The sequence below is a fragment of the Nannospalax galili genome, unplaced genomic scaffold (assembly GCF_000622305.1).
Source record: "Nannospalax galili isolate Female #2095 unplaced genomic scaffold, S.galili_v1.0 scaffold199, whole genome shotgun sequence".
In the NCBI taxonomy this organism is placed as follows: domain Eukaryota; kingdom Metazoa; phylum Chordata; class Mammalia; order Rodentia; family Spalacidae; genus Nannospalax; species Nannospalax galili.
The window spans coordinates 757,806-770,827 of NW_008343559.1; the positions used below are offsets into that span (position 1 = coordinate 757,806).

At 37.6% G+C, this 13,022-nt stretch overlaps 1 protein-coding gene across 12 annotated transcripts in view; it reads left to right on the plus strand.

Annotated features, from left to right (window-relative positions):
* Window positions 1-13,022, plus strand: part of Wnk1 (WNK lysine deficient protein kinase 1) — a 154,745-nt gene that overhangs the window by 32,784 nt on the left and 108,939 nt on the right. For all 12 annotated transcript variants that reach the window (XM_008839737.3, XM_008839729.3, XM_029566775.1 and 9 more), the window contains exon 2: window positions 12,176-12,348. In XM_008839737.3, coding sequence (XP_008837959.1) covers window positions 12,176-12,348 — 173 coding nt within the window. The remainder of the gene's footprint in view (window positions 1-12,175; window positions 12,349-13,022) is intronic.

The window sequence follows — 13,022 nt, forward strand, 5'->3', positions numbered from 1 at the left end:
AATCACTTAGGCTCCAATTTACACATGGTCCAGATTTGGAGATTAAGTGCAGGTAACTTAGTGAATAGAAACTATAAATTAACACACATCTGTTTTGAGAAAGCTGTATTCCTTGTAAGTAGATTTCCTTTCGTTGTAATAAATAGAAAATAAAAATAAGCTATAGTGAGAAGGGAACAGAGAGAGACTTAGCAAAGCCAGGTTATGTTGTTTCCATAGAGACTTAAAAAAAAAAATCTTAGGAAACTGGTACTTTTTCAGAATAATTCTTAGAAGGTTCTAAGGGACATGAGATGCAAGGGACATGATACCTTATTCCCCTGCAATTAGCATATTTTACCTATTGAGGAAAAACTCAACTAATGTAAATTCTCTGTGGGATAGACTCTGTTCCAGCTCAGCGATAACACGGTGGAAGGTAATAAGGAAATCTACACCAGCAATTTAATCTGTAGGGCTGGCTACAAAAAAATCAAGAGTAATTTTTATATTGTATTTCAATGCAAGAGTTTTTAAGTTTCAAGTTTGTGCATGAGAATCATTTTGCTTTAGTAGTTATTTGCCTACTTCTTTAAGGCCTTTTAATCTCTTAATTCTGATATTATCAAGAAGAATAAATTACCTATAGTAAGAGTTAACATATTTGGGTCACTTTAAAATTGCTATTATACATTGTAGGCCAATGAGAGGAATGCGCCAGACTCAAAAAATTATGATTCATTATAAAATACAGATGACTTCCTTAATTTTTTTCTGTAAACAGTAACTGAAATCCATACTGTATTGGAAAGCAGCGTTTTAATTCAAACTGCCATATTTTCTGATAGGTTTTGTTTTTGTATCAATATACAACATCAATTAGTAATACTTTTTTTTTTTAAGATAGAATGGATGCTTAGGTCTTTGCTAAGTCAGTGTGGTATACAAGTGATAAGGAGGGAGGACTCTAATATTGACCTAAATATTTTAATCAAAGAATTCCAGACACCTCACCCATATTTTGATATGTAGACTTACCATGTGGAGTCTTAATTTAGCAGTACGACTTTGAACATTACCAAATATAAAATATATATATAATAATAGTATATTATATATATTATAATATATATATATAAACCTCTATATATAGAGAGAGGTTTATAAAGTTTTAATTAGTGAAAACCAGCCTCACTGTTTCAGCTGCAAGTTGGTTGGGAAGGGTTGCTTCTGGAGCCAGTTAAAGGCCCCCAGAAGAATAAATTAATATTTTAGAAAAAAAGTAACTGAAAATAACAGAGTCTATTAGAGGATGTTCAAAATGAAATTATTTCTTTAAAAAATTTTTTAAAGTTACATTTATTTTGTTGAGATGGGAGATGTGTGTGCCACAGCACATATGTGAAGGTCAGAGGGCAACTTAGGGAGCCAGTTCTCTCCTTCCATCATGTGGATCCCAGGGATCAGACTCAGGTAGCCAGGCTTGCATGGCAAGCACTTTACTTGCTGTGCCATCTTGCTGGCTGCTTTTTTTCCCCTTAATTTTTCAAATTAAGTAAATTTTATTTTTATGTGTAAGAGTGTATTGCCTGTATATATGTTAAGTGCACCTGTGTTGTGCAGTGCTAATGGAGGTCAAAAGAAGTCATTAGATCTCCTGGAACTGGAGTTAGAGTAACAGTTGTTAACTGCCACGTGGGTGCTGGGAACTGAGCCCAGGTTTTTTCCAAAAGTAGCCAATACTCTTAACAACTGAGCCATCTCTTCAGCCCTAAATGAAGTAATTTTTAAAGAAACAATGAAATTGGGCATATTGTACCAAACTTTTTTTTTAATTTTTCAAGAAGATGAAATTTATGTCAGTAAAAATGTAACTAAAAGAATTGGAATGGTTCTATTTCCAAAAGTACTTTGACTTTCATGCATTTATAGTTAGTACTGTTTTGTTTTGTTTTGTTTTGTTTAAATTATTTTTATTTTACTTGTATGAGTGCTTTGCCTGCATGTATGTAAGTTCACCGTTGTGCATACAATGCCATCGTTGGATCCCCTGGACCAGGAGTTGTGGACAGTTGTTAGCTGCCATGTGCTTGCTAGGAACCAAACCCAGGTCTTCTGCAAGAACAGCCACTGCTCTTAACTGCTGAGCCATCTCTCCAGCCCTTTGTTGCCAGTTTTGTGTGTGTGTGTGTGTGTGTGTGAGAGAGAGAGAGAGAGAGAGAGAGAGAGAGAGAGTAGAGAGAGAGAGAGTGTGTGAGCGAGCTCGACAGTGACATGTCTGGGTACTCACAGAATTCAAAAGAGGACATTGGGTCCCCCTGGAGCTGGAATTCACAAGCTGCCTGATGTGGATGCTGGGAACTCAACTCATCCCACTGAGCTTACTTTAACCACCAAGTGAGCTATCTTTCCAGCCCCGGTTTTGTTTTTGTTTTGTTTTGTTTTGTTTTGTTTTGTTTTGTTTTGTTTTGTGTTGAGACATTAGGAAGCCTAAGCTGGCCTCAAACTCAGAATCCTCCTACCCCAGACTTCCAGTGTCTCGGGTTACAGGCATTCACTTGCCACTCCTGGCCCAGAGGTAGTTTTTTTTCTTAAAGATGTATTTGAGGGGTTTGTTGTTGTTGTTGTTGTTGTTGTTGTTGTTGTTGTTGGCTCATAAGTATATTCAGCTTATAGGCAGACCCAGTTCCTCACTGTTAACCTTCATCAGAGTTCTCCTAAGCTTTAAGGTACCTTGACTCAGGTCAAACTGGGATTATTGGCTTTGATGTATAAAAGGATTTCTGACCTAATTGGTATGATGAAGCAGAATTGGAGGTTTTATCATTATTTTTAAAAATTTACTGTTTATGTGTATGTGTTCGAGTGCACATGGTCCTGTGCATATGTGGAGGTCAGAGGACAACTCTGGAGCTGGTTCTCTTCTTCCACTTTTTTTGTGGGTCTGGCAATCGAATTCAGATCATCAGACGTCTGTGGCAAGTACCTTCATCCACTTAGCCATCTTGCTAACCGTAAAGCTATTTTAATAAAGGCTTAAGCATGAGGATTAGGAAAAAAGGAGTTGAAAGAATATACTCACACAAAGGTATGGGTTTGGCATTCTCCAAGTCACAGAAAGTAAGACATACCCAAATGTTGATATGGATCCTCAAGGGAAGAGCCATAATTAATTGTCTTACCAATTTGGTGACTCAAATTAAGAAACATTTGTGGGTTTGTTTTTTTTTTAGTTTTTATTATTTTTTTCCTTTTTCTTCTCTTGGTGAGATTATAGGATGGCTCTGAAGATGCCTTGGATGGAATTATAATCTGATAAGGTAAAACCAGAAACCACTAAGGTTGCAGAAGTTGTTTAGTATACATCCTTTCCCTATAAATGGGATCTCTGGTAAGATTCTTTGAAAATTTCAGGTTTACACCTAGGAAGGGAAAAATGCCTTAAGGAATTGCTAATTATGCTGGATTTCTTCTCTGTTGGCAAGAGGCTTTTTTTCAATTCCTGGATAAGAGGCCGTCACTTCTGTTCCATTTCCTTTTTTTTTTTTTTTTTTTTTTTTTCATCTTTATATCTTACTTTAGAATTGGGGACATATTTTTTTTTTCCCAGTGACCCATTATCCCATTTGTTGCAGAGGGTAGGGAACTGTCAGCCCCTTTCCCGAAAATTGATTTTTTTCCTTTCCATTGTTCGGGGGCGGGGCAAGGGGGTGGATGCCTTTCCAGAAGCTTGGCATGGTAGTGGTTCTAACCAGGACTTTCTTGCCTCTGCTTTCCTAATGCAGAGTCTTGGTGAACATCCCGAGTGCAGCATGGGACTCAAAGCAGCAACTAACCATTCAGGCTTTAGTTTATCTCCGAGGACTTCTTTGCTTCTTTTGTTCTGTCTCTATTATTAACAATTCTAAAAGTCTATTGTTGGTCTTTGAGGCCCCATGATTTTTGAAGATTCTGTCTGATATTTGGGGCCACCTAAATTATAGACTGCACCCCTAGGAATGCCCTTCTGGTGACTCAGGGCATTAGTGTACTTTTTAAGGGCCTCAGTGGAAGAAGACAGAATTTTCTCATTTTAAGTAACTTCACAGATGTCATCATAACTAACAGACTTGGTTACATATCTTTTCATCCCTTCTATAAGGCAGATAATATGGTTACTCCTTCCAATTTTGATTGCCTCTCTGGAATTTTCAATTAGAGTTCAGGGTGGAATTTCCCTAACTTGATAGATACCAGGATTGGAAATGCTGCTGTTGCACCGGTGTGCTATTAACCTGCCCCACAATCCTTTGTTTTTTTTTTTCTCCACTGTACTAATGGACAATAAGACATGTAAATTTCCTCACTTAAACCAAAGAGGGTAAATTTTTAAAATTCCTGAATTATTTTATCCAAGTGCTCTGAGAACCTTCTCTTTTCCCCCACATTTGGCCAGATCTGTCATAGAGGAGACAAGCATCCTAATATAGTTCCTTCATCAGACCACCTGGCATGTCTTATAGGACATGTTTCCTTTGTCTGGCTGATAGTAGTCCTATTTCTCGTGGTACTAATAGATATTAGACTCTTTGAACTCCCCAAAAGGGATATAACTTGGGATCACTCTGCAAAAGAGTTGTTGTTGTCTCTGAATTGAAAATAGATCATGGGTCATTAGTGTCCTCCCCCTTAGAGTTTATGAATTCAGGCATATTTAGAGGGAGGACCATAAGTGCTGCTAGAGGGAATCTTCTAAGATTTCAGTATTAGCTTCTAAGATTTCAGTATTAGCCATACTCAGCTGTCACCTCTCAGCTTTAGATCCCAGTAGCAGACCATGAAGGTCCAGACAGAAGGGGGCCCTAATCATTTTCTTAACATTTTATGAAATAAATGTAGTTGTAATAATAGTGTCATAGCTTAATGAGTCATTGAAAGTTCAGGTTTCCTGGTTTTCCTAGTTGGTATTGTAGCCAGGCCATGCTATGAAAGAAAACAAGCCTTTTTAGTATACCCAGTTCAAATTTATTCTGGTTATTTAGAATGCTTCTAGTAGAGACTCCTTTGGAATGCTACATATTGCCCTATTGTTGGTTTAGATTATGAGAAGGTATCTATTTAAAATTACTAATTTCCCTTATATATCAAATAATGCAGCTGGGAAATTTCTTTCTCTTGGACACCTGAAGAAGCTATTGGTTTAAATGTCTACTGGGAATTTAGAAGCAGTCTGAATAGAGCCAGAGTAAGGAATTAGGGAAGATAGGCTGAAAGAGGAATCCCTTGGAGCAGGGAGGTGAGGTGGAAGATCTTAATAAGAAAGCCCACCAAAGGTAAGAGAAGTGTGCCCCATCCCCTCCCCCCAAGTCTTCCATTACATATGTGGTAAAGACACAGAGAAACGTATTACAGAATGAGAAGGAATGTGGTTTTCTTAATTTCTTTTCTTTTTTTATTTTTTTAAGAAAACAACAGAAGCCAAGCATGGTGGTACACATCTTTAATCCCAGCGCTTGGGAGGCAGAGGCAGGTGGATCTCTGCGAGTTCAAGGCCAGCCTGGTCTACATAGAGAGAGTTCCAGGACAGCTGGGGCTACAGGGAGACCCTGTCTAAAAAAAAAAAACAAAAAAAAACAAAAAAAAAAACAACAACAAACACCTTACCCTTTCAGTTTTATATCTGAGCTTGCATTGATATAAGGGTAATCTCTAGTCTTAATACTGGAGACTAAAGAAGAGACTAAAACCCAGAGTGGGAAAAGTAAATGGACACTAGTTATGTCTATAACCCAGGCTAGTCTCAAATTCAAGATCTTCCTGCCTCAGCCTTCCAAGTGCTAGTATTGCAAGTCTAAGCTACCATGCCTGACAGTAAGTTTAAGTATATTCTTTCTTTCTTTCTTTCTTTCTTTCTTTCTTTCTTTCTTTCTTTCTTTCTTTCTTTCTTCATTTTATTTATTTGTCTGTCTGTCTGTCTGTCTGTCTTTTTTTGAAACAAGGTCTCCCTGTAGCCCCAGCTGGCCTGGAATTCACCATGTAGACCAGGCTGGCCTCCAACTCACAGAGATCGCCTGCCTCTGCCTCCCAATTATGCCACCACGCCTGGCAGTTTAAGTATATTCTAAGCCAGCTGAGGTGGCACACACCTGTAGTCCTGTTACTTGAATGAAACTCTTTATCCTCCTAACTGAAATTAAATAGTAAGTGAAAAATACCACCTTCCTCAATCATCTGGCCTCAGCTACTTTGACTTTGTGCCTTTACTATTCTTTGGGAAGCTCATACATAGATAGCCAAGAAATAGTAACTGTTACCATGAATCATGAATCCCAATGGAGAGAGTAGGTGACTTTGTGGATAAAAGGGCAAAGCTTTTGGTTGGAATAAAGTAAAAAAGGATGTGGAAAGAGGGTTTTTTTTTGTTTTGTTTTTTGCTTTTTTTTTTAAAGTTATTTTTGTGGAAAGGTAGGTATGTATGTGGAGGTCAAAGGACAACTTGTGAAAATTAGTTCTCTTTCTACCATGTGAGTCCTGGAGATTAAACTGAGGCAGTCAGACCTGGTGATAAGTGTGAGCCCTGTCACTAACACAATGAAAGAGTTTTGTGGTGCTTAGAGAAGCTAGTTTTGCAGTGAAAATTCAGAGGTAGAGCAAGATCCTGAGGAGGAAGAAGTTCCAAAGACAATGTGGGAAAACACAGAAATGAACTGGAGGTTAGGAGAGGGGAGACCTATTGCAATTAAACTGATTATTATGACTCCTTCAAAATGTGTAGGATTATTGCTGAATGAGAAAGGATAAATCTCCTTCAAAGTATTGGGTTTTGTGAGAGAGGTGATTAGCGAAACCTCTTTTTTTTTTTGATCTTTAACAAATTTTTTTTAATGAGTGTTTTCCTGAATGTATATAAGTGTACTACATGTATGTAGTGCTCTCAGAGAGCAGAAAGAAGGCATCAGATCCCCTGGAACTGGAATTGCAGGTGGTTGTTAGCTACCATGTGAGTGCTGGGAACCTAATCTGGGTCTTCTGTAAGAGCAGCCAGTGCTTTCAACTGGTGTGTTATCCTCCAGCCCTGGAGAATCCTCTCTTAGTATGTTAGGAGTATGTTCCCACTACTTCCCACCCTGCCTCCTCTACCTCTTTTCTATTAGATTTTTGTATATTTCTTTGAGTTAGGGTCTCACTGTATAGCATTGACTGACCATCCTTCTAACTCAGCCTCTCAAGCACTGGGATTATTAACATGTGCCACTATACCTAGTTCAGCTTTAATTACATTTATGTATATATTTATGTATGTATGTATGTATGTATGTATTTTTGTGTTAATGTGGGGGTGGAAGTCAGAAGGACAACTCTTTTATCCAGCACTTAGTTTTGCTTTTGATACTAGTGGGGAGAGTAGGAAATAGGAGTGGTGACTTTTTTCCTTTCTCACACCTCCCAGTGGATACTTTGGAAATCTGTTTGACACAGTAGAGTTGTTGTGCTGTACTGTGCTGTTCTGTTTTGTATGTTGTTGTGATTTTTTGTTTTGTTTTCAAACAGGTTCTCATTAGCATACACTGAGACTGTCAATCTTTTTTTTTAAAATGTGTATGTATGTGAATGTATGTAATACCTGCAGAGGTCAGAAGAGAGCATTGAGTCCCCCGGACTCAGTGGGTTATGGAAGGTTCTTAGCTGCCATGTGGGTGCTGGAAACCAAACGTAGGTCCTCTGCAAGAGCAGCCAGTGCTCTTAATTGCTGAGCCATCTCTCTACCTCCCAGACTGTCAATCTTGAGTGCTGATATTACAGGCATGCTACCACTGTGCCTAGCTTGACCTCTTTGTTTTATGTTCTTTATGGATATCTGGTACATGTCCCTCCTATACCCCATCTATATCTCAGACTTAATTGTATGTTTATTTGGAAGCATCTGCTTTATGTTCATCTACCCCTTCTATCTGGAGCAGAGTCAGACTCTGGCATGTCCTTTTTATCCTTCCCCTTAAGTCTCAAAATTCAATTAATTGTAGTAAAAAGAGATGGCAAGCCAGGCAGTTGTAATAACTGAAAAGAAAATGAATGAAAAGCATACTAGATCTGAGTTAAGTAGCAAAGAAATGAAAATATGAGGAAGTTAGACAGTAGTAATATAAGGTCTCATGCACACATGTATACATTCCTATATATATAATCTTATAAAGAAGAGAATGACAGATGAAGGGAGATTATATTATTCAGAAGATAGTAATTGACAGTTTTCCCAATTTAGATACAAATACTTTGGAAATTTTGGCGTTAAACATGGTTGTAAGCATTGATGGTGCACACCTATAATTCCAGTATTTGGGAGCCTGAAGCAGGACTACAAGTTTGAAGTTCTCCTGGGCTACATACTAAGAGCCTCTCAGAGGAGTAAAGAAAAAGTTGTTCAAACATATTACTGACAGTAACAAAGTAAGCATCAAAATGATTCACATTCACTAAATTGACAAAGTTAATGTGTGATACCTACCACGTGCTGCTGAACATTCAAAAGCAGGGGTAATCTTCATATACCAGGAAGTGTCTAGACCATTTAGGCTGCTATAACAAAACTTAGATGGAGTTAATGTATAAATAATAGAAATCCATTTTTTCACAGTTCCAAAAACTGGGAAGTTCTAGGTCAAGTGGCCAGCAGGTTCCATGCCTGGTGGAAATTTACTCTGCCTCAGAGTGTCTAGTTCTTGCTTCATCCTCACATGGTAGAAAGGACTGAAGGGATTAACTTGTTTCCTCAAGCATAAAAAGTCATCACTTAAAAGACCTATACTTCCTAATATCATCATAATGTGAATTATTTAGACCGTAACAGAAACACATGGGAGGCTGGGCATGGTGGTGATGCCTTTTAGTCCTAGCACTTGGGAGCAGGCAGATCTTTGTGAGATCAAGACTAGTCTGTCTACGTAGGGAGTTCTATTTGTTACATGATTAAGTCTGTTGGTGACAAAAAATTATAGATCATGCAGAATGTTATTAGGTGTTTATATTCATAATTGAAGGAAATGTTTTATTTAAAATTGATGAAAATTGAGCTGGGCATGGTGGCGCACACCTTTAATTGCAGCAGAGGCAGAGGCAGGCAGATCTTTGTGAGTTCAAGGCCAGCCTGGTCTACATAGAGAGTTTCAGGCCAGCTGGGGCTTAGGGAGACCCTGTCTCAAAAAGACCAAAAAAAAAAAAAAAAACAAGGGAAGAAAATAAAATTGATGAAAATTAGCATTTATTTTCATGCAAATTCATAAGTCTTTTTTTAATGTTTTGCGGAGACAGGTTCTCACTATGTAGTCCTGGCTGGCCTGAAACTTGCTGTGTAGACCAGGCTGACCTCAAACCCACAGAGATCCACCTGCCTCTACCTCCTGAATACTGGCATTAAAGGTGTGTGTCACCACACTCAGCCCTAAATTTGTATATCTTAAATGAGTTTGTGGACCCTACCTACATTAAGAACATTATCCTATAAATAGTTGTATGTATAAATACTGCAACTTTATTGCAGTATTAGGGTAGCAACAAATTTGAGGAAGAACCTAAAGATTCCTTAGTAGTAATATATAAATTGTGATATATTCAAAAATTTCATGCAGTATGTAAAAACCCATGTTGTTATGATAGATCCAAATTCAGGATAGTGTTGATTCAAGGATAATAAGGATGGGGAGTGCAGTGTTGTTACATAGGGGACTTTAAATTAAATGTGTAATGTTAAATCATTTAACAGTATGACAGACATTATTTTGCTTCATGCTGGGAATATTTCACTAAAGGATATATTCCATGCATATATAGAGATGGTTTCCATTTTAATTCATAGAACAATTCAGAATTTGTATATATGGATGTTGTCAAGGCACAAAAACAAATTGAATGCTTTCTCCATTCTTCTCAGATAGGAAATAAACTGGCTCCTTTCAGGTACCAAAAACTTTCGTCTGTGTGTGTGTGTGTGTGTGTGTGACTTTTAAAAATATCTTTTATTTAATTTTGTGGATTTTATACAATATGCCTTAATCATATTTACCCCCCCTTCCCTACAGCATCCCCCCCATAGTCTGCCCACAGGACTTCATGCATTTTGTCATCAAGGCCTAGTGAGTCAGTTTTGTGTACCTGGATATCCCTTGGTGTGAGTTCTATTTCCCTCTGGTTTTTCATACCACCTAGGTATTATTTAGCTCACCTCTCTCTCCCTCTCTATTCCTCCCTCCTTCTCCAGTTAAAGTACCCCAATTTTCCCCATTTTCCCCTTGATAATACCTGTCTCCTATGATTCCCCCTTCTCTTGAGCTCCATCTTCCCCTTTATCCGCATAGTTCCTAATATAACCCTTCCTCTCCCCCTCCCATTTAAATACTCCCATTTTAAGCATTTCCCCCTTGGTAAAACTTGTCTCCCACTGTTCCTCTCTGAGGTTCCTTTTTTCCCTTTACCTCCCTGGTTCCTTTCCATATTCCTGGCTCCTGCAGTTACATCTGATTATACTCACATATAAGGATTTGATGCTAGGATCCACAGATGAGGGAGAACAAACATTGTTTTTCTGAGTCTGTTACTTCACTTAGTACAACAGTTTCTAGTTCCATCCATTTACCTGCAAATTTCATGATTTCATCTTTCTTTACTGCTGCGTAAAGAAATTGTGTAAATGTACCACATTTTCATTATCCACTTGTCAGTTGAGGGACACTTAGGTTGTTCCATTTCTTAGCTAGCTATTGTGAAAAGAGCAGCAACAAACGTGGATGTCCAAGGATCTCTGCAGTAGGATGAATCCACCACATGGAGGCAGGATCCGGGGGCTCTTAGGCAGTCCCCTCCGTTCTCAGGCCCTTTGCCTGAAGGAGGCCAGAACTCTGCATTCTCTGGCTGCCTGCTGAGATCAGAGATGCTACACCGATGGAGGTCTGGTACCAAGAACTGTAAACATGCAATAAAAGCATTCTTACTAAATTAATTCTGATAACAGACTTGGTAGGTAATATTGTATATTCACAAAGAAAATTCTAAGTAGTGCAAAGATAGAACTTTGTTATTAGTCGGGTATGGTGGCACACACCTTTAAATCCAGCACTCGGGAGGCAGAGGCAGGCAGATCTCTGTGGGTTCAAGCCAGCCTTGTCTATGTAGTGAGTTCTAGGCCAGCTGGGCCTACAGGGAGACACTGTCTCAAGAAAAGACAACAAAAAAAAGACTTTAGTTATTATTAAGATCTTTTTTGCCGGGGCTAGAGAGATGGCTCAGTAGTTAAGAGGACTGGCTGCTCTTGTAGAGGACCTGGGTTCAATTCCCAGTACCCACAATGACTGCTAGCAACTATCTTTAACTCAAGTTCCAAGGGATCTGCCGCCCTCTTCTGGTCCCTCTGGGTATTGCATAACATGAGTGCACTTACATATATGTAGGCAAAACATGCACATAAAATGAAAATAAATCTGAAAAAAAATTTTTTTTTAAATATCTTTTTGCCTTCAAAACCCATGTCCATTCCAGGACATTAATTGCCTGTTTTTAACAATTGGCAACTGATTATGGAATTTAAAAGTTAGCTTCATTTTACAAAATTAGTTTGTTTTTTCAATACATATTAATAGTAATGATAACTAAAATCATTTCAAGCATGATTTTGTATTCCAGTTTTCTTTCCTTTTTTCAGGGATGGGGAGTGAAAGACTTATTTTTATTTTATGTGTACATGTTTTGCCTGCATGTATGCATGTGCACCATGTGCCTGCCTGGTGCCCACAGAGTCCAGAAGACAGTGTTGGATTCCCCTAGAACTGGAGTTATAGATGGTTGTTAGTCACCATGTGAGTGCTGGGAACTGGACCCCAGTCCTCTGCAGGAGCAGCCATCTCTCTAGCCCTATACTCTAATTTTCTTAAGTACCTATGTAGTCTGTTCTCATATTCTTAAGGCATACAAATGATTGTTATTAATATCCTATTCATTTCAGTGCTGTTTACCATGACTTACTACATATTTAGAATATTTTATTTTTTATTTAATTATTTTTTTGGAGACAGGTTCTCAAACTTAGAATCCTCTGTATCATGAGTCTTCCTTAGTGTTGAGATTGCAGATATATGCTATCATGTCTGTTTTATTTAGCATCTTAATACAGCTGTGTGATTTGTGTTTTATCATTCTAAATCACATTATTTTGGTTTTTCATTTTTAGGATCGAAAGTTAACAAAGTCTGAAAGGCAAAGATTCAAAGAAGAGGCTGAAATGCTAAAGGGCCTTCAACATCCCAATATTGTTCGATTCTATGATTCCTGGGAATCCACAGTAAAAGGAAAAAAGTGCATTGTTTTAGTGACTGAACTAATGACATCTGGAACACTTAAAACGTAAGTCCATTAATATTAAAAAAGCTGAGCAAGAATTTTGAGAGAATCTCTTGTTTTAGCTCTGCTTTTGTTCAGCTTCTAAGGCAGAAATACCCTTTTGACCATTACTGTATGTTTTCCTACCTACTAAATCATATGGTTTATAAAATGACATGGTAATTATTTCTTGGTAAGTACTGAAATTAAGTTATTACAGAATTAACTTAGTCATTTTCAGTTTTACTGTTTGGTATTTCTAAAATTGAGCCACTAAGGGATCAGAAATTAAATGTCAAGATTGCCCTCTAGTGGTTAAAATGAGATTAAAATCTATTGAGAAATGATATTTATTTTATCACATTATTGGTGTGGGTTTTTTGTCTTTTTTGCCACATCTGTGCAGCTGCAAATTGTGCTATGTGATTATCACTAAAGAATACTTTTATTCCTTTTTCTCATAGTACCAGAAATTAAAACTAAAATAGACCTATTATCTACTTAAGGGAAATAGAAAACAGGCAGAAATTCTATTTGCCTATAATAAAGAACTTTAAGAATTGGGATAGACCTTTTCAATTACAGGTCTCTTAGGGTATCTGTTTATTATATTGAGAGGAATCTTTTGTGAAGTACATAGTATAAGTTTGTTGTGGAGGAATTTAATTATGTTTATTTTTAAATTTTTTTTTATTTAT